This window comes from Odocoileus virginianus, chromosome 29, assembly GCF_023699985.2.
Source record: "Odocoileus virginianus isolate 20LAN1187 ecotype Illinois chromosome 29, Ovbor_1.2, whole genome shotgun sequence".
In the NCBI taxonomy this organism is placed as follows: Eukaryota; Metazoa; Chordata; class Mammalia; order Artiodactyla; family Cervidae; genus Odocoileus; species Odocoileus virginianus.
Window position 1 is genome coordinate 37,194,101 of NC_069702.1, and position 27,495 is coordinate 37,221,595.

Here is a 27,495-nt window from a genome sequence, read left to right on the forward strand (position 1 = left end):
CTGGTAAAAGATACTCTATCTTATTCTCCCTGAGTTGTGTGCACTTCCATGTAGATTGGGGGAAAAAAAAAAATTAAAGGAAAAACATTGCTTATTTTTGGGATTTAAGATTGTTTACAAAAAAAATCTCACCAGAAAAGAGCAGGTATGTTAAATAGGACTTTATGATTTCTATATTAAAACTAAAACTTTATTGGACTCCAATCTTTATTTCATAATTTCACAACTATTTAAGTGCTTTAAAGCCATTATTTCTGGTAGTGTTTTATCTTATGATGACATTCAATGTGCTTGAAAATGGTTCTAAATCATGAATATTTTGGACATGGACAGCCTATATAGTGAATTCAGACATGCAAAGGAACAAATTGAAAAACAGCTGGTTTACCAGAACAAGCCTGTACATATAAAGTGAATGGGAATTTTTGGAGAGCTGGGAACTAATATCCACAAGTCTAAAAACCTACTAAGCAAAGTGATTAAGTAAAATCCTAAGTATTCTTTGCTGAAAAGTTTTATTGAGAAGATATTTATTTTTATGCCATCATATTATATTGACATTAAGAATCAATGTAATATGGGTTTGATAAGATGAAAACTACACATTAGAGTGAATTTTACCATACACTATATTCAGTTTTAACACTATCAAAAAAAGGATAAAGACTACAAATAGAAAAAAAGTCATAATTATTTTTATTAAGCATATGTCATATCTGTTTAATTATTTTGTTGTACTAACTTATTTAATTCTCACACTTATAAAATGTGTAATAATATAGCCTAAAAATTTAAATATACAATAAAGATTTTTGCTACAACAGACGACAAAAAGAAGCAGTTAAAAATATCTCTTTTTCTGTCCTGCATACAGGGTTATCGTTACCATCTTTTTAAATTCCATATATATGCGTTAGTATACTGTATTGGTGTTTATCTTTCTGGCTTACTTCACTCTGTATAATAGGCTCCAGTTTCATCCATCTCATTAGAACTGATTCAAATGTATTCTTTTTAATGGCTGAGTAATATTCCATTGTGTATATGTACCATAGCTTTCTTATCCATTCATCTGCTGATGGGCATCTAGGTGCACTGGGAAGACCCAGAGGGATGGGATGGGGAGGGAGATGGGAGTGGGGATCAGGATGGGGAACACATGTAAATCCATGGCTGATTCATGTCAACGTATGGGAAAAACCACTACAGTATTGTAAAGTAATTAGCCTCCAACTAATAAAAATAAATGAAAAGAATAAATAAAAATATAACTATAGGTTTTCACAATATTAGCACTACTACTAATTAGTATTAAATATTAGCTGTACCTTTTAAGTAGTAACTGTAACTTTTTTAAGTAGTAATAACACAATTGCAGAACAGTTATACCAAAGAAACTCTCACACTGTTAAGAAAGTTCTAGGACCCACAACAAATTTCCCAACCTGAAGATCTGGCAAAGGGACTGAGAATCCCCGGGGAATTTGACTTTGGAAGCCAGTGGGATTTGGTCACAAAACTCCCACAGGACTGGGGAAACAGACTCTTGGAGGGCACAAACAAAGCTTGTGTGCACCAGGCACCACTAGAAGGGAGCAGTGGCTCCACGAGAGACTGAGCCAGACTAACTTGTGAGTGTCCAGGAGTCTCCAGAGGAGGCAAGGGTCCACAGTGGCCTGCGACAGGGTCGGAGCACTGAATACAAAGGTGCATGCACAAGTCATTTTGAAGGAGGTCACCATTACCTGCATTACCCCTAACATAGCTTGGGTTCAGGACAAAAAACAGGGAGGGAACACAGCCCTGCCCATCAACAGAAAATTGGATTAAAGATTTACTGAGCATGGCCCCACCCATCAGAACAAGACCCAGTTTCCCCCACAGTCAGTCTCTCCCATCAGGAAGCTACCATAGTCTCTTATCCTTATTTATCAGAGGGCAAACAGAATGAAAGCACATTCACAGAAAACTAACCAAACTGATCACAAGGACCACAACCTTGTCTAAACCAATGAAACTAGGAGGCATGCCATGTCGGGCCACCCAAGATGGACAGATCATGGTGGAGAGCTCTGACAAAACGCAGTCCGCTGGAGAAGAGAATGGCAAATCACTTCAGTATTCTTGCCTTGAGAACCCCATGGACAGTATCAAAAGGCAAAAAGATAGGACACTGAAAGAAGAACTCCCCAGGTTGGTAGGTGCCCAATATGTTACTGAAGAAGAATGAAGAAATAACTCCAGAAAGAATGAAGAGATGGAACCAAAGTGAGAACAACACCCAGCTATGGATACGACTGGTGATGGAAATAAAGTCCAACGCAATAAAGAACAATATTACATAAGAAACCGCAAAGTTAAATCCATAAGTCAAGCTAACTTGAAAGTGGTCAAACAGAAGATGGCAAGAGTGAACATTGACATTTTAGGAATCAGTGAATTAAAATGGACTGGAATGGGTGAAATTAATTCACATGACTTTTAAATCTACTACTGACGGCAAGAATCCCTTAGAAGAAATGGAGTAGCTCTCAGAGTGAACAAAAGAGTCCAAAAATGCAGTACTTGGGTGCAATCTCAAAAATGACAGAATGATCTCTCTTTGTTTCCAAGGCAAACCATTCAATATCACAGTAATCCAAGTCTATGCCCCAACCACTATTCTGAAGAAGTTGAACTTGAATGGTTCTATGAAGACATACAAGATCTTCTAGAACTAACGCCAAAGAAAAACATGCCCTTTTCATCAGAGAGGACTGGAATGCACAAGAAGGAATTCAAGGGAAACCTGCAGTAATAGGCAAACTTGGCCTTGGAGTACAAAATGAAGCAGGGCAAAGGTTAAAAGAGTTTTGCCAAGAGAACAAACTGGTTATAGCAAACACCCTTTTCCAAGAGCACAAGAGGCAACTCTACACATGGATGTCACCAGATGCTCAATTCTGAAATCAGATTGATTATATTCTGCAGTCAAAGATGGAGAAGCTATACAGTCAGCAAAAACAGGACCAGGAACTAATGAGGTTCAGACCATGAACTCCTCATGGCCAAATTCAGACTTAAATTGAAGAAAGTAGCTAAAACCACTAGATGATTCAGATATGACCTAAATAAAATCTTTTATGATTATACAGTAGAAGTGACAAATAAATTCAAGGGATTAATCTGATACAGTGCCTGAAGAACTATGGATAGAGATTTGTGACATTGTACAGGAGGTGCCAATCAAGAACATCCCCCTCAAAAAATAGAAATGCAAAAAGCAAAATGGTGGTCTGAGGAAGCCTTACAAATAACTGAGAAAAGAAAAGAAGCCCAAGGCAAAGGAAAAAGGAAAGATATACCCGTCTGAATGCAGAGTTCCAAAGAATAGCAAAAAGAGATAAGAAAGCCTTCCTCAGTGTTCAATGTAAAGAAATAGAGAAAAATAACAAAATGGGGAAGACCAGAGACCTCTTTAAGAAAATTAAAGACACCAAGGAAACTTTTCATGCAAAGATGGGCACAATAAAGGACAGAAATGATATGGACCTAAGAGAAGCAGAAGATATTAAGAGGAGGCAAGAATACACAGAAGAACTATACAAAAAAGATCTTAAGGACCCAGATAATCATGATGGTGTAATCCCTCACCTAGGGGCAGACATCCTGGATTCCAAAGTCAAGAGGTCTTAGGAAGCATCACAACAAAAAAAGTTAGAGGAGGTGATGGAATTCCAGCTGAGCTATTTCAAATCCTAAAAGATGATGCTGTTAGAGTGCTGCACTCAATATGCCAGCAAATTTGGAAAACTCAGCAGTGGCCACAGGACTCGAAAAGGTCAGTTTTCATTCCAATCACAAAGAAAGGCAATGCCAAAGAAGGTTCAAACAACCGTACAATTACATTTATCTCACATGCTAGCAAAGAAATGCTCAAAATTCTCCAAGCTACGTTTCAATAGTATGTGAACCATGAACTTCCAGATGTTCAAGCTGGTGTTAGAAAAGGCAGAGGAACCAGAAATCAAATTGCCAACATCCATTGGATCATAGAAAAAGCATGAGTGTTCTGGAAAAAACATCTATTTCTGCTTTATTGACTATGCCAAAGCCTTTGACTGTGTGGATCACAATAAACTGTGGAAAATTCTTTAAGAAGTGGGAATACCAGACCACCTGACTTGCCTCCTGAGAAACCTGCATGCAGGTCAGGAAGCAACAGTTAGAACTGGACATGGAACAACAGACTGGTTCCAAATAGGAAAAAGAGTACGTCAAGGCTGTATATTGTCACCATGCTTATTTAACTTATATGCAGAGTACATCATGAGAAACGCTGGACTGGATGAAGCACAAGCTGGAATCAAGATTGCTGGGAGAAATATCAGTAACCTCAGATATGCAGATGCTACCACCCTTATGGCAGAAAGCTAAGAATAACTAAAGGGCCTCTTGATGAAAGTGAAATAGGAGGATGAAAAGGCTGGCTTAAAATTCAACATTCAAAAAATGAAGATCATGGCATCCAATTGCATCACTTCATGTCAAACAGATGGGGAAACAATTGAAACAGTGAGAGACTATTTTCTTGAGCTCCAAAATCACTGCAGATGGTGACTACAGCCATGAAATTAAAAGACACTTGCCTCTTGGGAGAAAAGTTATAACCTACCTAGACAGCATATTAAAAAGCAGAGACATTACTTTGCAGACAAATTCTGTCTAGTCAAAGCTATGGTTTTTCTAGTAGTCATGTACAGATGTGAGAGCTGACCAAGAAAGCTCAGCACTGAGGAATTGATGCATTTGAACAGTGGTGTTGGGAAAAACACTTGAGAGTCCTTTGAACTGCAAAGAGCTCTAACCAATCAATCCTAAAGGAAATAAGTCCTGAATATTTTTTGGAAGGATTGATGCTGAAGCAGAAGCTCCAATATTTTGGCTACCTGACGTGAAAAACTGACTCACTGGAAAAGACCCTGATGCTGGGAAAGACTGAAGGCAGGAGAAGGGGATGACATAGGATGAGATGGTTGGATGGTGTCACTGACTCGATGGACATGAGCAAGTTCAAGCAAGTTCCGGGAGTTGGTGGTGGACAGGGAAGCCTGGGTGCTGCAGTCTATGGGGTCGCAAAGAGTTGGACACGACTGAGCAACTGTACTGAAGTGAAGACATGGAAGCAACATAAAGGTCTATTGACAGAAGAATGAAAAAGAAGATATAGTATACACAATGGAAAACTATTCAGACAGGAATAATAAGGAGGAAATAAAAGGAGGAAATAGTGATATTTCTCCTCCCAGCTTCAATCTTTCCCAGCCTCAGGGTCTTTTCAAATAAGTCAGTTCTTCGAATCAGGTGGCCAAAGTATTGGAGTTTCAGCTTCAGTATCAGTCCTTCCAATGAATATTCAGGACTGACTTCCTTTAGGATGGACTGGTTGGATATACTTGCTGTCCAAGGGACTCTCAAAAGTCTTCTCCAACACCACAGCTCAAAAGCATCAATTCTTTGGTGCTCACCTTTCATTATAGTCCAACTCTCACACCCATACACGACTACTGGGAAAAACACAGCTTTGACTAGACAGATCTTTGTTAGCAAAGTAATGTCTCTGCTTTTTAATATGCTGTCTAGGTTGGTCATAACTTTTCTTCCAAGGAGCAAGTGTCTTTTCATCACTTGGTCTATCTTAAAAATCATCTCACACATGAAGAAGAAATCCAATCAATGAAAAGATTATGTATACTTAGTACTAACTTATGATTGTAGTTAAGATTGAATTTGGTGGTACTGACATTGCAGGAATTCACAATGTCCACGTAACCATTTTGAAGCGTTGGGAAGTTTTGGGCAGTTATGATGAAATCTTGCTGCAAATCTATTTATAACTTGACAATTTCATTGTGAAAAAAAAATAATCTGTCAATTTGAACAGTGATGCAAAGCACTGGTCTAAATGTCTTTCTTTCAGGTACCAGTAGAGAACTATTTATTATTAGAAACTCAATTAAATATTGGAGTCGTGATAGTTAACTACTCCTAGGATCAAAGCTCAGAGGTTTTGAGGGCAGTTGAGTATATAGTGAATTAACAATGTATATTTTCAGAAATCGTTATAATTCTCAACATGATTTTAATAGATTTTGCTGTTCAATCACTAATTTAACCCTGAGACAATATTAGAAAATAATTTTATTACCCTCATTTACCTGATTAATAATGGGTACAGTGAGTTCAGATAATCTGCTGCAGAAGAAGAGGCAATTACTTCAAGAGCTGGAATCAGGACCCTAAGTTTCCTAAATTTCCTTATTCTAACTTCCCTTCAGATTATAAAACAAGGAAATAAATTATGATGACAATACCTATTATGGTGCTATGGATCAAATAAGACAATGTAAGTAGACACTAAAGAAATTATATTAATTCCTACTATCACTGGCCTCTCTGAGGCTTGAAGTCCTTATCAGATCTCTACTTTTGGCAATCTCCATAAACTTGATTACTTATTTTTCTTTAAAGTATTTCTCACTAGAATTGCAGATGCAGCTCCAGCTGATACTTTCAGCCATGTTTATTTACAGAAGACAATCAAGAACCTGAAAAATTTAAGGGTAAGGATTTAGGATGTGTTTGAGAAGATTGCAGGTTTTTTATTTTTGCTTAAAAATGCTACCGTATCTCAGAAGTAAAACAAATCAGAGCAAGAATGCAACTAATACTCTCTAAAAGAATATAAAATTTACTGAAAACACACACCACAAAAAATTGAACCTCATTTCATGCTACCTCAACCCTGTCACTCATTTTGCTTAAAGTTATGGCATTTCATCTAGAGCATCTTCTCTGACCTCTTAAGGTCAAATTAAGGCTTTCCTCTGTGTGTTTCTCCCTGGAGGAGGAAATGGCAACCCACTGTGGTCTTCTTGCCAGGAAAATTCCATGGAGAGAGGAAGCTGGCCAGCTACAATTCATGGGGCCGCAAAAAGTCAGACTTGACTGAGCAACAGCATGCCCACCATGTGTTTCTACAGCATTCTCTAACACAACAACAAGACATTTCTCAGAAGACACTAACTTCTCATCCACATTTCTCTTAGTTAAAAACTTAAATGTTCCTGTACAATGTAACTTTAACAAGGTGATCAAACTTAGTGACTCCTATAAGTGGCCTCCTTTTGCGGTGGGAGTGAAAGTGTCAGTCGCTCAGTTGCGCCTGACTCTCTGCAGCCCCACAGACTGCAGCCCGTCAGGCTCCTCTGTCCATGGGATTCTCCAGGCAAGAGTACTGGAGTGAGTTGCCATGCCCTTCTCCAAGAGATCTTCTCCACCCAGAGACTGAACTCAGGTCTCCTGCATTGCAGGCAGATTCTTAACTGTGTGAGCTACAAAATGGGAAGGATAAAGCATCTCCTACAAGGTATTATTTTGCCCAAAAAATTTAACCTGGATCTAATTATGAGGAAACAGAAAGATTGAGATTGTGAAACATTCTATAGGACAAATAACCTGAACTCTGCAACATGTCATTTTCATAAAAGACAAAAATAGGGAGAGTTACTTCTAAAGAGGAGCAAAGAAATGTCACAGCTTAGGGTAATGTGCGATGTTTGAGTAGGTCCTAAGTGAAAACACAATGGCTATAAAGGAATTTATCAGGATAATTAGAACACCTGTGTATGAATTATACAGTAGATGATAATACTGAGTCAAAGTTAAATTTCTTGTGTGTTTTAATGGTAGAGACTTTTCCTGAAACACATTTGCTGCAAGATTTAGGAATTAAATATTATGAAATCAGCAATTTACTTTCAAGGAGTCAAATAATACAATATATATGTTATGTACATGCACAGAAAAGTAAAATTCAAATGTGTCAAAAATTTAAATGTAATTTCGAAAAAGAAGTATGTGAGTGTTTACTACTGTTTCATCTTTTTTTATTAAAGTTCTATAAAGAGTGGAGAAAATAAGTATCAAAAAAATTTTTTTTCCACTCCAACTACACTGCTCTTGAAGTTCACATCAGAATTACCCCCAGTTCAGGATTTTGTTCTTGTTCCTTCTGCCTGGAAGGGTCTTGCCCTAGATGATCTATAAGACTGATTCCCATTTCTTTCAGGCTTCTGTTCATAATTCTGATCTTAGGGTCTGGCAGAGGAGGCAGACAATAAATCAGCATACTAGCAAATAAATAATTTCAGATTTTAGTAAACCTATGAAGGAAATATATTACTATGAAATTGTTTGATAAGAAAATCCAATAATAGTTCTTGGTTCTAAGAGATTGTCAAAGATTTTGATAGAGTTAATACATAAGATTATATAATAAAATTTTACATTTTTGAAACCATTTTGTTTTCATAGAATATTACATATTTGAAGGGTATTCAATTTGTGAGTTATGTTTTATTTTCCTCTGAATAAATACATCAATTAAAGTATTATATACTTTTGTTGTTCAGTCTCTAAGTCATGTCTGACTCTTTGTGATCCCATGAACTGAAGCACACCAGGCTTCTCAGTCCTTCACTATCTCCCTGAGTATGCTCAAACTCATGTCCATTGAGTCAGTGATGCCATCCAACCATCTCATCCTCTTCCACCCCCTTCTCCTCTTGTCCTCAATCTTTCCCAGGATCATGGCCTTTTCCAATGAGTCAGCTCTTCGCATCAGATGGCCAAAGTACTGGAGCTTCAGCTTCAGCATCAGTCCTCCCAACGAATATTCAGGACTGACTTCCTTTAGGAATGATTGGTTTGATCTTGCTGTCCAAGGGACTCTCAAAAGTCTTCTCCAACACCACAGTTCAAAAGCATCAATTCTTCAGTGCTCAGCCTTCTTTATGGTCTAACTTTCACATATACTCATGACTGCTGGAAAAATCACAGCTTTGACTAGAGGGACCTTTGTCAGCAAAGTGATGTTTCTGATTTTTAACACACTGTCTAGGTTTGTCATAGCTATTCTTCCAAGGAGGAAGCATCTTTTATTTTCATGGCTGCAGTCACCATCCACACCTTCACCTCAAACCCATTACAGTACAGATGACAATATATAAAATGAGAATAAAAAAACTGGGAATGAAAGTTTACAATCTTTATCAACATAAATTAAACATTCTATTTTTCACTAATAAAATCATCTCTTAAACTCAACTTTTCTTTTGGACTTTAAAAATAAAATTACTCTTTTTGAAAAAAAAAAATAAATAAATAAAATTACTCTTTTTGAAAAGCAAGTACTTTTCTTCATGCCCCACTGCAGAACCCTACAGTATATTTCCTTCTAACCTAGAAAGTCTAGTTATAAAATATCTGACACACAGAATCCATGGTATGAAGTTAAAAATTTCAAAATTGTTTGAGATTGTTCAAATTGTTTTAAATCAATACTTAATTTAAAAAGAAATACAATGTACTGAAACAGCAAAATAATACCTATACTTGGACTGGGGTAATGTTGGGGTAACACAATCGTATATACTAAGCTAAAAAGAAAAGAGGGGGGAAAGAGAGATGCAAGCATCAAACTAAGGAAAATGAAGCCTTTTAAACATAATAAAAATTGACATCAAGTTGAGCTGACAGGAACGATCAGGGGGACTTTTAAAATTCTCTCCCTAAGAATTATTATTTCAGTAGAGGAAAAAGCTATCAGTGATTTCTAAAGCATTTGTTACTGTGTTCTCAAAAACCACAGTAGAAATGTTAGTCAATTAGTTTGAAACCTATGACCCTGCAAACTAAAATACTCCTCCCATACAGATTGTTCACAAAGAGAATTACTAGTAGGAGAAGAGACAGACATTTGAATTTAGTGTATTCAACATTTTACTGAACAGCAGACAAATCTGCACGTGATTCCAATACTGAAAAGTTTTAAAAAATGCCATATATACTACCACAGTTTGGTATAAAACTATATTATATAAACTTTCATAATGGTTACTTTTGTATCTAAAAGAGAAGAAAATCAAATGTTTCCATAGACAGGAGAAGCAGAGAAAACTCAAAAGTAGTTAATCAGCTGTGTAGGGCTGCTCAGGACCCTGTGGAGTTCCCAGGCAAAAAAGTCTTTCCATGTCCCCCATTTCTTATACGAAACAGGCTTCATTCAGCCTCCGCGATCTTCCTTGACTTCCAAAAGACAGATTCAAACAGTTGCTAATGAGAAAAGGGAGGAGATGAAGAGATATGGAAGGAGCAGTCAAGAAATAATAGTGCAGCCTTGGGAAAGGGTTCTGGTTCCTCCTTAAGGCATATACATAGTAATGTCTTTTGAGTTCTCTACAGAACCAAAACCCCCACCAAAGGGAAGTTGTTAACTTAACGAAGCTTCCTTCATTGCAGACAGAAAGTCACAGAAGAACCTCAAAAACCACAGAAGCTCATCCAAAGACCACCTGATGCCAGATGACCTCTGGATTGAAGGAATGCCGGCCCCGTATGCACCCTCATCCTTATCAGCAAGCCTGCCCCCAAACTCTAAACATAAGATTCCTCACAACAGCCCCTCAGGTGGGGAATGCACAGTTTTGAGGACATTAGCCTGCAGTGGCTCCCTTTACTTGGTAAAGCAATGTTCTTTCCTAAATCACCCAAAATTCTGCATCTGAGATTCAGTTTGGTACTGGTGCACAGAGGTAGGTTTCAGTAATATTGTCACTTCATGTGTGTGCGCGCTAAGTCACTTCAGTTGTGTCTGACTCTTTGCGACCGTATGGACTCCAGACCATGGGATTCTCCAGGCAAGAATACTGGAGTGGGTTACCATGCCTTCCTCCAGGTGATCTTCCCAACCCAGGAATCGAACCCATGGTTCTTATGTCTCCTGCACCGGCAGGTGGGTTCTTTACCATTAGCACCACCTGGGAAGACCTCTTGTCACTTTAGTGCATCCCTTTCCTTCAAAAGTCAGTCTTAACACTTCTCTCCCTTGATAAACTGTAAATTGGCTGAGGCCAGTGACCTTTCTCTTACTTTCCACAGTATTTCGTGGAGATGGGTTATTCCAGAGCTTTTGGAAGGACAGAGTAACCATTTACGAAGAAAGAAAAGACTGATAGGAAAATACCACAAGTGTTGTTCTGGAATTGTGACACTGATTAGAAGTCTAGATGGCTTTATCAAGTTAACTATTGAATCTAGGAGTGTGGAGTTAAGAAATGGAGATAGAATCTGGGGATCATGGGATGATGGTTACAGCATACCACCATACGGGATCAACTACAGAGAAATGGATGGTGCTTGGAGTACCACTAGGATTACACTCCTGGCCAGGGCAACAACAAGAGGCTGTGGAGATGGGGAGGCATCAGCAAAGGAAGCTCGAAAGGACCAGTTGCTGAGGGAGGAAAGAGATAAGAGAGAAGAGTGTACCCAAGGCAAAGTGTTCCAAGAATGTGGCTGATGCAAATTTTACACAGGTTACCTTACCAAATTCATCCTACTTATTCTTCAGCACAGGTCACTTTTTTGATAAGGCCTCTCTGAGCAGTCCTGCCTTAGATGAACTCTTCCTGTGTCCTAAATTACAGTGTAGGTATCAATTATAAGGCTTATCACAATTATGACTGAAGCTTCATTTCTCTGCCCTTCCCATCCCCTTAAAAATGTAAGCATCATGAATGACCTAAGTTCCACTGGAATGCTAGAATCTTGTGGTATCTCTGGCAGATCAGGAGGAGAGAGTTACATTTATTGAGAACCTGAGGCTTCCCTGGTAGCTCAGAAGGTAAAGCATCTGCCTACAATGCAGGAGACCCGGGTTCAATCCCCGGGGCAGGAAGATCTCCTGGAGAAGGAAATGGCAACCCACTCCAGTACTCTTGCCTGGAAAATCCCATGGACAGAGAAGCCTGGTGGGCTACAGTCCATGGGGTCCCAAAGAATTGGACATGACTGAGCAACTTCACTTTCACTTTCATTGTGTAACACATCAATATTTTTACTTAGGTGCTTGAAAAGTAGTCTTTAAAAGAAAGAAGTACTGAATGAATTGCAAGGATAATACAGATGATAGAAAAGAGCAACTCAGAACATCGGTAGAGCCCTGGAGTGAAGATACATCAGGGCACCACAGATTAATAGCAACAGCAACTAGACTCAGCTAATTCTTCTTGCTCTTTCCAAGCTCATCAAGCAAAATTCTCCAATGCAATTTTGTTTTCTTTATAGATTTTCCTGTGGAATTAGAAACTGATAACTAGACAATGTAAATATCTATCCTAACTGGCTATTGCATATCTCACTGTGCATGAATGCACTAGCCTTCATTTCTAGACATTAGTCTAATGTAAGTTTGGTTGCTGTGTTTCCTTTCGGACTTTCAGGGATGATCATTCTGTTTGCTTCTCATTTTTCAAGTGTCAGATTAATGTTGCATGATCAAGATGACAATGACTCTCATAGCTGCAAGAGATTGTGATATAAGAAATCCAGGGCATACTTTGTTACTGACTGTTGAAGGAAAATACTGATTTCCATCTATTTTATCTCTTTTTGACACACAATAATGGTCACAGTCAAGATTCTTGTGTAATGGACTGAGTAGAGATTGTTATTGCAATGAACTGAGCAAAAAATTGTATTTTCTTGTGACTTGAAATATGATCCATTTTCCTGTATTTGAATTTATACCCTAAGCTGAAAAGAGAGAATCCTAGATTCATACGAATACATTCCAGGTTTAAATCTAATATTTGTTAGTGTAGCCAATCTTGCTTAGCTTGATCAATTTGTGAAGTTCTGACAAAATACCATTTGTAGTCCTTAAAAGACCAAATTTGACTGTGTTGACACAGCTAAGGTAATTTATTAGGTGCTGAGTGGGCTTGGATTTGGTTTTCCTCTAAGACACCTTCATCATTTTTAACTTCAACAGAGCCAAAGACAATTTTGGATAAAATTATTGGATCGATGACATCAGGTAGATAAAATCTTTGCCATGGTTTTTATGTTTTAAGATGTATTGGACAATGATACTTCCTCTATTTTTTTATTGACATCAGGAAGATGAGAAGAGAATTCACAATCATAGTTTCTTGTTGCCAACCCATCTATCAATCTATAGCCAAGTTAATAATCCCTTTGTATTTTTATATCCTAACTATATCTGAAATCTAAATACTCATCCTGCCTTCCATGACAACCAGTCACCTAGAGAGACTGATGCATCCAAGTTAGCCATGTTTATGATTTTGGAAACAATCTATTACCTGAATTTTTTCCTTAGAATTGTGTCTTCTGAATGGGCAGAACCATTACTACAATGTGCTTAATGGCTATTTTCCCAATACTCATTTTGAGAGTATTTGATCTCATGCATGGCTCCTTAGTCTTCAGCCTAACAGATATCGAGCTGCCTAACTCCGTTGCCCTGACCTGTAATGCTGAGGTCCTATCTTGCCCAGGTCATAAGGATATGGTATGACATTAAAGGAGGGAATAACAGGGAAAATTTTATCAGCAAAATTTTGTTTCATACCAGATTTCAATATTATGGACTATATTGATAATAGAAAAAAAAAAGAGTTCTTTGAATCATTCACTAGGGTATGGGTTGAACATCAGAGAGTTCTTGAATAGAATTACTACAAAAAGTTAGAATACTCTCCAAGATAGGTGCAGAGGTAAGACTTTTTATAGTTAATGTCTTAATTGTACACTAAGGAATTTCACCGCATGCTATATATCTTACCTTAACTTCCACATGTGCCATCAGTACTGCAAAATTGGTTAGGTGGTTACAAGAGCATGTAGTATGTGTCTTATTTGTTGTCAGGAGCCGACAGCCTTGGGTTGACCAGTAACCTGTCATTGTGCGTTTGGAATAGCTCCAAAATGAACAGTTAGGATTGAAGTTTTCCTCAGATTGCTACAGAAAACAAAAATCAATAAAGCCAATAAATACTTTATGACCATGCAAATTAAGTAGGCATTTTATTTACATCTAACAAAACTTCACACTATGTTCCAATATTTCTGGAGGTGTCTACCAATGTTTTCATATTAAGTGGGGCTTATCTATTCTAAATAAATTTGAATATATGAATATATATTATTTACTCCCTTTGATTAGAGGTGAACTCACTTAAAAATAATATTGAAGGGATACTAGTATTATCTCAGAATCACATCAATTAATATAACCTACAAAGCAAAGAATTGCTGTATATAATAAACTTCTGAGATGATAAAAGTGAAAGTGAAAGAAAGTGAAAGTGAAAATTGGTCAGTCTTGTTTGACTCTCTGCAACACCATGGACTGGAGCCCACCAGACTTCTCTGTCCATGAAATTCTGCAGGCAAAGATACTTAGTATTCTAAGAGCTATGGGTTGCCATTCCCTTCTACAGGTGATCTTCTCAACCCCAGGATCAAACTTGGGAATCCTGCATGGCAGGCAGATTTTGTACCATCTGAGCCACCAGGAAAGCCTCTCTGAGAGAACAGTTTTTAAAATTTTTTGTTCAATTTACATTACAATCTTTGCATATGCATAAAATTATATTTACACACAAAGGACATAATTACTTGTAATGTCAGAGTGTAGCTATGCCCAGTTCCACTGAACATATTGCTAGTTCTTTTTAATTTCAGAGAAGCATTTATAAATCCACCTATAAATACTTTTACCTAATTGCTACTTTTGAACTGTGATGTTAGAGAGATTCTTGAGAGTCCCTTGGGCTGCATGGAGATCAAACTAGTCAATGCTAACGGAAATCAGTCCTGAATATTCATTGGAAGGACTGATGGTGAAACTGAAGCTCCAATACTTTGGCCACCTGATTCAAAGAACTGACTCAATGGAAAATACCCTAATTCTAGGAATGATTGAGGGCAGGAAAAGAAGGGGGCAACAGTGGATGAGATGGTTGGATGGCATCACTGATTCGATGGACATGAGTTTGAGGAAGCTCTGGGAGCTAGTGATGCATCGACAGAGAAGCCTGGCATGCTGCAGTCCATAGGGTCACAAAGAGTCAGACATGACTGAACTACTGAACTGAACTGAATTGATATACATATACAAGACTCTCCTCCTTCACTTTGGTGGAAAAAAGTAACTATTTTATAGAAAATGAATTTCTATATGTCAAATAATAGGGCCAATGATAGGAAATTAATACACTTCATACTTACAACAATTATAATATGGATAAACATTTTCTTACCTTGATGTGTTTAACAGTGAACACCACAGGATCAGCCAAGTAAACCTTATTACTGAACTCTTTGTTTATAGCTGCGGTAATAACTGGAGAATTGACGATAACGGAATGATTGGTGGACATGGCCTCTGTTCCTAACTTCATGCTGGCATTCTCCGTGGACAAATAAGGACCCAAGTTGTTATAAAGGACAAAGGCCACTCTGATCTCTCCTAAAATAAGTACATATAAATTGGGAAGAAATTAATCAGCTTGAACATCCTTTTTAGACTATTTTTAGACTGTTTCTAATCAGACTATAATCAAATTTATATTTATATATGTTCACAATAAAATTCAAACATTCATTTCAACCAAACTGCCAGTCATTCATGAGGAAAGGAGAGTCTAATGATACTAAAACAACTACATATTAGTACTAAAAAAAAAAACCTCAATCCCTATCTCATTCGAACCAAAGAGACTCTGGAGCAAAATATCAGATATCTATGTGATCCTGCGGAAAGCAAAGATTCTTTGGATAGGACCTAAAAGCCACTAATTATAAAAGAAAAAAGATGGTAAATTAAACTTTATCAAAATTGAAAATCTGTGTCTACCAAAATAAATATTAATAAAATTAATAAGATAGTCACAAACTAGGAAATATAAATGCATATGACTCATAAATACATAAAGCATTTCTGCTACTCAGTTGAATAATAAATATCATACTAAAATGGCAAAACACATAAACTTATTATAAAGCATTATTATACTTTATTATAGATATATAAAAAGCTAATAGATACGAGAAAAGCAGTCAACATTATTTATAATTAGGGAAGTAAAAATCAAAATAATATTGAGATAGCATTTCATACCCACTAGAATCACTACAACTCACACTACAAAAGACTAGCCACACTAATGTTGGTAAAAAGTGTGGAACAAATGAACCTCTGCATACTATTGGTGGGAGTTCAACTATTTAGAAAAATATTTGGCAATTTCTTGTAAAGTTAAACATATATCTACCCTTGCTAGATACATGGAAACATATATACACAAAGAAAGAAAAGGTTGTATAAGCAGGTTTATAACAACCTTATTCACAAAAGTCCAAAAATAGAAATAACTCAAAGAATATCAATAGGAGAATAAATAAATTATGGCTTATTAAAATAATAACAGAATTACTATACATCAATAAAGAACAAACTAATGATAGATGGAGCATCATGACTGAATCTACAAAATATTATAAAGAGTTAAAGAACAGGGACGGAAAGAGTACACACTTTATTATTCCAGTTACATGAAGTCTAAGAACAGATAAAATTTGCAATTAGAAATATTAATGAGAATAAAGCGGTTCATCAGGTGGGGAGATGGGGTGAGAAAACCAGAAAGAGGCATCAGGACATTCTCTGGGGTGTTGCTGTTCAGTTGATAAGCTGTGTCCAACTTTTTGCGACCCCACGGACACAGCATGCCAGGTTCCATGTCCTTCACTCTCTCCTGAAGTCTGGCCAAATTCATGTCCATCAAGTTGGGGATGCTCTCTAACCGCCTCTTCCTCTGGCACCCCTTCTCCTTTTGAATTCAGTCTTTTCCAGAATCAGGGCCTTTTCTAGCGAGTCAGCTCTTCATATCAGTTGGTCAAAGTATTAGAGCTTCAGCTTCAGCATCAGTCCTTTAAATGCATATTCAGGGTTGATTTCCTTTAGGATTGACTGGTTTGATCATGTTGAGTTTCAAACCAGATGTTTCATTCTCCTCTTTTATCCTCATCAAGAGATTCTTTAGGTCCTCCTCGATTTCTGCCATTAGATAGTAATATATGATATCTGAGGTTGTTGATATTTCTCCTGGCAATTTTAATTCCATCCAGTCCAATATTTCACATGATATATTCTGCAGAGAAGTTAAATAAGCAGAGCAAAAATATACAGGCTTGTTGTACTCCTTTCCCAATTTTGAACCAATCTGTTGTTCCATGTTCAGTTCTAACTGTTGCTTCCTCCAGTTCAGTTCAGTTCAGTCGCTCAGTCATGTCCAACTCTTTGCAACCCCATGGACTGCAGCACGCCAGGCCTCCCTATCCATCACAAATTCCTGGAGTTTACCCAAACTCATGTCCATTGAGTCAGTTATGTCATCCAGCCATCTCATTATCCGCCGTGCCCTTTTCCTCCCAGCTTCAATCTTTCCTAGCACCAGGATATTTTCAAATGAGTCAGTTCTTTGCCTCGGGTGGCCAAAGTATTGGAGTTTTAGCTTCAACATCAATCCTTCCAATGAACATTCAGGACTGATTTCCATTAGGATGGACTGGTTGGATCTCCTTGTAGTTCAAGGGACTCACGAGAGTCTTCTCCAGCACCACAGTTCAAAAGTATCAATTCTGTGGTGCTTAGATTTCTTTATAGTCCAACTCTTATACCCATACATGACTACTGTAAAAACAATAGCCTTGACTAGATGGACCTTTGTTGGCAAAGTAATGTCTCTGCTTTTTAATATGCTGTCTGTGTTGATCATCACTTTTCTTCCAAGGAGTAAGCATCTTTTAATTTCATGGCTGCAGTCACCATCTGCAGTGATTTTGGAGCCCCCCAAAATAAAGTCAGCCACTGTTTCCCTATCTATTTCACATGAAATGATGGGACCAGATGCCATGATCTTAGTTTTCTGATGTTGAGCTTTAAGCCAACTTTTTCACTCGGCTCTTTAGTTCCTCTTCACTTTCTGCCATAAGGGTGGTGTCATCTGCATATCTGAGGTTATTAATATTTCTCCCAGAAATCTTGATTTCAGCTTGGGTTTCATTCAGCCCAGCATTTCTCATGATGTACTCTTCCTGTAAGCTGAATAACCCTTGACATATTCCTTTCCCGATTTAGAACCAGACTGCTGTCCCATGTCCAATTCTAACTGTTGCTTTCTGACCTGCATACAGATTTCTCAAGAGGCAGGTCAGGTGGTCTCGTATTCCAATCTCTTTAAGATTTTTACACAGTTTATTGTGATTCACACAGTCAAAACCTTTGGCATAGTCAATAAAGCAGATATAGATGTTTTTCTGGAACTCTCTTGCTTTTGCAATGATCCAGTGGATGTTGACAATTTGACCTCTGGTTCTTCTGCCTTTTCTAAAACCAGTTTTAACATCTGGAAGTTTACAGTTCACATATTGTTGAAGCCGGACTTAGAGAATTTTGAGCATTATTTACTAGCATGTGAGATGAGTGCAATTGAGAGGTATTTTGAGCATTCTTTGGCATTACCTTTCTTTGGGACTGGAATGAAAACTGACCTTCTCCAGTCCTGTGGCTACTGCTGAGTCTTCCAAATTTGTTGGCATATTGAGTGCAGCACTTTCACAGCATCATCTTTTCAGAATTGAAATAGCTCAACTGGAATTCCATCACCTCCACTAGCTATGTTCATAGTGATGCTTCCTAAGGCCCACTTAACTTCACATTCCAGGATGTCTGGCTCTAGGTGAGTGATCACACCATCGTGATTATCTGGGTCATGATGACCTTTTTTGTATAGTTCTTCTGTGTATTCTTGCCACCTCTTCTTAATATCTCCTGCTTCTCTTAGGTCCATACCATTTCTGTCCTTTATGGAGCCTATCTTTGCATGAATGCTCCCTTGGTATCTCTAATCTTCTTGAAGAGATCTCTAGTCTTTCCCATTCTATTGTTTTCCTCTGTTTCTTTGCACTGATCACTGAGGAAGGCTTTCTTATCTCTCCTTGCTATTCTTTGGAACTCTGCATTCAAATGGGTATATCTTTCCTTTTCTTCTTTACTTTACATTTCTCTTCTTTTCTCAGCTATATGTAAGGCCTCCTCACACAGCCATTTTGCTTTTTTTACATTTCTTTTTCTTCAGGATGGTCTTGATTCCTGTCTCCTGTACAATGTCACAAACCTCTTTACCTGCATATAAGTTACTCAGGCGACAGGCAAGGTGGTCTGGTATTACTATCTCTTTAAGAATTTTCCACAGTTTGTTGTTATATACAGTTAAAGGCTTTAGTTGAGTCAATGAAGTAGAAGTAGATGCTTTTCTGAAATCCCCTTGGAATCTTTATGATCAGTGAATGCTAGAAATAAGATCTCTTTGTCCTCTGCCTTTTCTAAACTCAGCTTTTACATCTGGAAATGGTTAGTTCGCACACTAGTGAAGCCTAGCTTGAAGCATAACCTACTAGAATGTGAAATGAACACAACTGGACAGAAGTTTGAACATTCTTTGACATTGCCCTTCTTTGGGATTGGAATGAAACTGAAATTATCCAGTCCTGTGGCTACTGCTGAGTTTTCCCAATTTGCTGCCATGTTGAGTGCAGCACTTTAAAAACATCACTCATCTTATTTTATGTGATATAACAGAGGAATGTATAACTGTCAAATTCATCAAGCTAAATACTTAAGATCCTGTTGTTCAGTCGCCAAGTCATGTTCGACTCTTTGTGACGCCACAGACTGTAGCACGCCAGGCTTTCCTGTCCCTCACCATCTCCTAGAACTTGCCCATGCTCGTGTCCATTGCATCTGTGATGCTATCCAACCATCTCATCCTCTGATCCCCTCTTCTCCTTCTGCCTTCAGTCTTTCCCAGCATCAGTGTCGTTCCCAATGAGTCGGCTCTTTGTCTCAGGTGGCCAAAGTACTGGAGCTTCAGCTTCAGCATCAGTCTTTCCAATGAGTATTCACAGTTGATTTCCTTTAGGACTGACTTGTTTGATTTGTTTGCTGTCAGATCAGATCAAGCAAAGAGATCAAACACCTAAGATAAGTGCATTTTATTATATTTTAATTTTTCAATTTCAATTAGAACAAAACAAAATATTCAAAATCTTTACCTATGGTTACTGAAGGGGAGGGAGTCTGGGAGAGGGAAGGATTGGGAGTTTGACATTAGGAGATGCAAATTATGTAGAGAATGAATAAAGAACAATGTCCTATTACAGAGGACAGCATATTTAATATCCTGCAATAAACCAAAATGGAAAATAATGGATATATAATATATATATATATATATTATAAATATAACATTGTAAATTAATGGTATTTCAATAAATTATTAAAATTCCTTACCTGTCTTAAACCTCAGCTATCATATTCAAGATCACATTCTTCTTATGTCCTTTTACCTTATTTTTTCTCTTGTGAAAATCTCTTACATATAAATCCTCTGTAAAATTAACTTTTTAGTATGTTTCTCTTAAATTTTACCTAATTTCCTTTCTTAAAGCCCTATGCCTTACTTCCAGTATAAATCCACTTTTGTTCCCCAGAGACAGGCACTGCCCTGACCACTAGGGTAACTAAGACAGGGAAATCCCTGAATCTTAGAGTGAAGTGGGAATAAAGATAAAAATTAATATATTTTTTGAGGAGGGAGGGGACTGTCCAAAATATAAATTGCACTCCCACGTTTGGGAAATGCCCTACTCTTGGAGACTTATAGACACAAAAGGGACATATATTTGCTTTCCCAGCCTGCCTTTCAAGGAGATTGCTTGGGGCACTTCAGTTCAACACGTCAGTCAGCTGCACTAGACTCAGATTTCAGATGGGGGCTAGTGACTCGAGGATGCCGGAGGTGGAGCAGCAGCGTCACCTTCCTCAGTGGCAGCAGGGACATCTCGCAGCACTGTTTCCTTGTGATGACACAGGCTGCTGTCAGCCTCCTTGCTTTTGTGTGTTTCCTGGGCCTGATTATCTAGCTGTCTTAGTAATACTATAAGATTTCTAATCCCCTAAAGAGATATTATCTGAGCTACAGAACAGAAAGGGGCATTCTTATACTTTCTAACACAACCAATAATGTACGAAATACTTCTTGACTGTTACAACATAGCACTTAAGTTTAGTTCTTTTCCTCTAGATTTAACAAAAAAAATGTTAATCTTTGCAGGGCTAAACTTAGGAATGGCTATGTATTTTTCTCGTTGACAGAAACAACTGCTATTTTAATTGGTTTATAACTGGTGATAATTCATACCAATTTCCCCTTGTGGAATGGTGTCAGACTGTCATCCCACCTTGTTTTACCAGTACAATTTGTCATATGTAATTGTTACAGAATCTCCACTCCGGAATTCATGCTTAAATGTGGCCTAAAACACACACGTACAGATGTGCACATTAATTTAGTAAATAAAACTCTATGACTATGTAGACTATATGTCTATATGACTAATGTAGACTATATGTCTATATGACTATGTAGACTATATGTCTATATAATTGTTACAGAATCTCCACTCCGGAATTCATGCTTAAATGTGGCCTAAAACACACAGGTACACATGCGCACATTAATTTAGTAAATAAAACTCTATGACTATGTAGACTATATGTCTATATGACTATGTAGACTATATGTTTATATGACTAATGTAGACTATATGTCTATATGACTAATGTAGACACACTTTAATCTTTATTGGCTTTATATCTGAAAGTCCATGCATTTGTTTGATAAACCCTTAGTGAGTGCATCCTGTGCCAGGCACTAGGGTTACATCAGTGAACATACTGAGAAAGCTTCTTGTTCCCATGAAGACCATCTCCTAGAGAAAGAATCAGACAATATGCAGACAACTTAAAAACTAATTATAATTATTAATAATAATTTCATATAATGATAAGTAAAAAAATGTTATGAAGAAGCACTTGCAGAAAATGGTTAATGGGAAAAGAATGATTGGGAAAGACTAGTCTACCTTTGAGGCAACAGGAAAAATTTCCTAAAGGGTTAAGATTTATACTGAGCAGTGAATGATAGAGAAGCTTCTTGAACAAGTAATGCAAAAATTGCACTTCAGAAGAAAGAAAATACAAATGTCTGACAAGGGAATATTCTTGGTACATTCAAGAAATAGTACTGAGACTAAACTAGGGAACCCTTGTGTATTATTGGTGAAAATGTAATTGATATATCTACTGTAGAAAGCTCCTTTCGGCCGCTGTCCCTGACCTTGGACGTGGGGCAGCAGTGGCCACAGGACTGGAAAAGGTCAATTTTCATTCGAATCCCAAAGAAAGGCAATGCCAAAGAGTGCTCAAACTACCACACAATGGCACTCATCTCACACGCTAGTAAAGTAATGCTCAAAATTCTCCAAGCCAGGCTTCAACAATATGTGAACTGTGAACTTCCATATGTTCAAGCTGGTTTCAGAAAAGGCAGAAGAACCGGAGATCAAATTGCCAACATCCACAGGATCATCGAAAAAGCGAGGGAGCTCCAGAGAAACATCTATTTCTGCTTTATTGAATATGCCAAAGCCTTTGACTGTGTGGGTCACAATAAACTGTGAAATTCTTCAAGAGATGGGAATACCAGACCATTTGACCTGCCTCTTGAGAAACCTGTATGCAGGTCAGGAAACAACAGTTAGAACTGGACATGGAACAACAGACTGGTTCCAAATAGGAAAAGGAGTATGTCAAGGCTGTATATTGTCACCCTGCTTATTTAACTTATATGCAGAGTACATCATGAGAAACGCTGGGCTGGATGAAGCACAAGCTGGATCAAGATTGCCAGGAGAAATATCAATAACCTCAGATATGCACATGACACCACCCTTATGGCAGAAAGTGAAGAAGAACTAAAGAGCCTCTTGATGAAAGTGAAAGAGGAGAGTGAAAAAGTTGGCTTAAAGCTCAACATTCAGAAAACTAAGATCATGGCATCTGGTCCCATCACTTCATGGCAGATAGATGGGGAAACAGTGGAAACAGTGGCTGACTGCTTTTCTGGGCTCCAAAATCACTGCAGATGGTGATTGCAGCCATGAAATTAAAAGACACTTACTCCTTGGAAGGAAAGTTATGACCAACCTAGACAGCATATTAAAAACCAGAGACACTACTTTGCCGGCAAAGGTCCGTCTAGTCAAGGCTATGGTTTTTCCAGTAGCCATATATGGATGTGAGAGTTGGACTATAAAGAAAGCAGAGAGCCGAAAAATTGATGCTTTTGAACTGTGGTGTTGCAGAAGACTCTTGAGAGTCCCATGGGCTGCAAGGAGATACAATCAGCCCATCCTAAAGGAGATCAGTCCTGGGTGTTCATTGGAAGGACTGATTTTGAAGCTGAAACTCCAATACTTTGGCCACCCTGATGTGAAGAGCTGACTCATTTGAAAAGACCCTGATGCTGGGAAAGATTGAAGGCAGGAGGAGAAGGGGATGACAGAGGATGAGATGGTTGGATGGCATCACCGACTCAATGGACATGGGTTTGGGTGGACTCCAGGAGTTGGTGATGGACAGGGAGGCCTGTCATGCTGCAGTTCATGGGGTCGCAAAGAATCAGACAGGACTGAGTGACTGAACTGAACTATAGAAAAGAAAAAATTAAATATATGAGGATTCTTCAAAAAATTGAAAGCAGAATTGTCAGATGATCAGATAGTCTACTTCTGGGTATTTATGTGAAGCAAATAAAAACAGTGACTTGAAAAAGACCTATGCACCCCCATGTTCACTATAGAATTATTTATAATAGCCAACATATGGAAACCTGTATCCATTGATAAATGAACAAATAAAGAGAATGTTATGTATATAATTATATAGAGAGATATAAAATGGGAAATGGAACACTCTTTAGCCATGAAAAGGAAAATTTTTTCATTTGCTATAAACTGCATGGACTTTGAGGGCATTATGCTAAGTGAAATAAGTCTGATAGGGAAACACAAGTATCTCATTTACATGTGGAATCTTAAGAAGAAAACAAACTAGCGAACTAACTAATAAGGAAAACAGACTACTGGTGGCTAGAAGTGAAGGGTGAGGGTAAGCAAAATGAAGGTAAAAAGTAAAAACTTCTATTTATGAAATAAATAAGTCATGAGGATGGTGACTATAGTTAATGATGCTATATTACCTGTTTTGAAAATTGATAAAACAATAGATTTAAACAATTATCTCAAGAAAAAGGAAATTAGCTCTCTATGGTGATAAATGTTAACTAGACTTATGGTGTCATTTCATAATATATACAAATATCAAGTCACCATGTTGTACACCTTAAACTAACATAATGTTATATGCCAATTATATCTCAATTTCAAAAAGAAAATCAAGACTGGACTGTCTTGATCACAGAGAGCATGCTAAAAACAGACATGAGCTGGAGCAGCTGAGGCAGGAAGGAATTGGACTAGGGAGCATGTGATAGGTCTGTGAAGTCATTTTATTTCATCCTAAGTGTAAGTTAGGGTGAAGAACTCTCTGTCAACAGGATAAACTGATGCGGGCCAAGAGCCAAAGAAGGGAAACCATTAGGAAGAATCAGGAATCTGATTTCATTCTACAGAAAACTTAGCAGTGCCTCAATATTCACACTTAGCAACAAAATAAATACAATTTTAAGTTAGGGCTGATAAAATTTCCAACATTAAAGAATTTTGTTCTGCTGGCAACAAACATGATCTGTTTTTCTTGATATTATTTAAGTCTCTTCTTTTTCAAAACTATTTAATATATTGTATTAAATATGAATATGAAACATCATATTAATATTGTAATATGAAACATCAGCTTTGAGTTGGTTGTACAACCTGAAGTCATCTTCCTATCACATAGCGGGTTAAAAGCTATCAACTCCTTATTTAAAAATGTTAATATTAGTGAGGCTTGAGACATACTCTCTGTGAGATTATTTTTTTTAATATTTATTTAATACTAATTATACTCAGTCACTACAATCTGGTACTAAATTGATCTGTATCTATTAGTTCCATTGTCCAAAAGCATCTGCTTACATTTACGTTTTCTACATGCTTTGCAAACGAAAAGCATAGAAACATTCTCAAAAATAAGTAAATAAAGAAAATATAATTTTTAAATTATAAATAAAATTTCCACTAGAAATTTTAGAAACAAAATCTGTCAAGTTGATGGGAGTTACTCCTTCCAAAGGAAAAAGTCAGAACTTCTGGATTTTGTTGTCTGTCAATTTTCCTCACATTCAAGTTCCTGATATTTTTGTACATCTGAAAGGTAACAATTTCCAAATATAACTGGGAATTTTGTAGAGCAAATATCATTAAAATATTGTTGGTGCAGAAGCTAAGAAAGAGGAGAGGAAAGATTTTAAACAGCAGTTCTAAAATTCCAACCTAAGACGCAATGAATTAATGACAAGTTCAACTCCATCAAATTTAATAGACAAATTCTAACCTACCATTTCGGCCATTTTGTTTTAGAGTATTTGCAGAAAGCTGGATAGTGCTTCCATGACCGGTGTTTTCTGGAAATTTCAGGTCTTCCAAGTTTCCTTCTGTGCTCAGCCTTGCAACTTCCAATTCTATTAATGGTAAAAAGATGTCAGTACTCATTGAGAAACATGCCAAAGTTAAGATAATTTAATTACTGAAACTTTTCTTAAATCAAAACACTGGAACTGATCTTCAGCTGCTATACTTTATAGTAGTTCAGTGCTTTTAGAAATTCTTTTTTTTTAGTATTTCAATTTTTTTCAAAATAAAGCAAAAAAGTTATTAAAAATCAGATATGTAAGAATATCAACTATAAAGCTTAGAATTTAAAATTAAAGCTCAAGTACAGTTTGTCATTGACTATCAGGTTACTTTCAAAATGTTATCTTTATTTTATGAATTAAGTGAAATCTTTTTATAATCTGGAGCTCTACTATTATATCAATATTGATTTACCTTTAAATCTAATAAGTTTGAAATAACTTTATCAAATCTTCTGAAATAAAACTGTCAGCTACATCCTTAAACACACTAATTAGATTTATACTTTTTATGAGCTAGCAACACAATTATCAAAAATTATTTTAACACCATCACTTAAATTACTAGCTTCTTTATAGTTTATAGTTCAGAGAGATTCTTGTTATAACTGAAGTGACCCATAGGATAAAATGTAAAATACTACCCTCCATAGATGGAAAATTATATGTATATATCAGTTTCATACATAAAAATTGAAAAAAAAAAAAAGGGTCTCACTGTCCTTGATCTCAGGTCAAGCTAATATAGTCAGTATTAAAATGTCCTTGGAAAGATACATACATGATTATGAGGACACTTCTAAGCTAACAAGTGATACCCTCCTAAGTATAAAAAAAACAATAGCTTATCTCCCCTGAAATAAAGTACCACTCATAATATGTGGTCCACCATAAATGATACTTTTTTCTTTTCCCTCGTCTGCTGAACAAGATGATAGTTCTTTCTTGTCCTCTCTGGCCCTTCTGTATAACAAAAGCCACTTACGGATATTGTCCGTGTTCTCCCTGACAATGTCAGTCTTCAAAAGGTTATCGGCCAGCACAAAGGCACTTTCCTCCACGGTGTCAAGCAACATGGTGGCTGCCCGCAGTTGATCACTTGTAGTCAGGTCTCTCCAGGCATTCAAGGCTTGTGGCTGGAGGAGGTTGTTAACTGTCTCGACCATTGCCTACAAGAAGAAGAACAGAATGACAGTGGTCTCTAGTGGACCCACAGAGCTGGCAGAAATCCAGGCATACATGCTGCCCAGCAAGTAAGAATCATTGGCGTGCATGAGTGCAGTATTGTCCCAGCCTCCCCTGTGACATGCTGCAGTGGAAGCATTCATTATTTTGTGCTGTAAAATACTAGCTGAGACTTTGCAAGGCAACAGAAAAACCTGCCTTTTGTTCTGAAGGACAACAAATAGAGCTATGCTTCTTTCTTAAAATCAATAGCAAAGGCTTCAATAAGACTTTAATCACATAATTAAATTATTTGGCTGGGAAACTATTGGCAAGTAATTCAAACTAACACTTTCATCACATCACCACAAAAATGATTTCCTCTATATATCACCATAAAACTAGATGCTGAACATAATAGAAATCAAAAGGATGACTAAAGACAGGACAATACAAGAATTTGTTATGTATAGGTTAAGAACTCACTAAGCAAACAAATTTTTTTCTTAGCCAGCTTGTAAAATGTCAGGATGGGGAAAATATCAAAGCATACACACTCCCAGGGCTTTGGAAGAGAAACGTTTGTGCTGTTTAGTACTAGGGAGGGGAGTAAACAGTTGGAGCTTGCTACCTATGGCCCTTGAGCATTTTTCCTTAAAAAAAAAAAATCAGCAGTAAGTACATTCACACGTAGAGATAAAGTACCAAGGTTCTCTCTGCTTCATCCAAAAGAATTGTCTTTCTAGTTACAATTTATGTATTTCCCACAGTTAGCTCAATACTCTGGGTTGCAAGAAAAGACAGTTCTCCCATTAAGGTCTTCTTAAGATTTCACTCAAACATAGAGAATTACACAACAGAAAAATACACCACCGGC

The 27,495-nt window shown here is 37.2% G+C and overlaps 1 protein-coding gene across 33 annotated transcripts in view; it reads right to left on the minus strand.

Annotated features, from left to right (window-relative positions):
- ADGRL3 (adhesion G protein-coupled receptor L3) overlaps positions 1-27,495 on the minus strand; it is a 912,058-nt gene that overhangs the window by 114,321 nt on the left and 770,242 nt on the right. For all 33 annotated transcript variants that reach the window (XM_070458356.1, XM_070458372.1, XM_070458374.1 and 30 more), the window contains 4 exons: positions 26,440-26,623; positions 25,380-25,502; positions 15,171-15,379; positions 13,691-13,867 (listed from right to left, as the gene is read on the minus strand). In XM_070458356.1, coding sequence (XP_070314457.1) covers positions 13,691-13,867; positions 15,171-15,379; positions 25,380-25,502; positions 26,440-26,623 — 693 coding nt within the window. The remainder of the gene's footprint in view (positions 1-13,690; positions 13,868-15,170; positions 15,380-25,379; positions 25,503-26,439; positions 26,624-27,495) is intronic.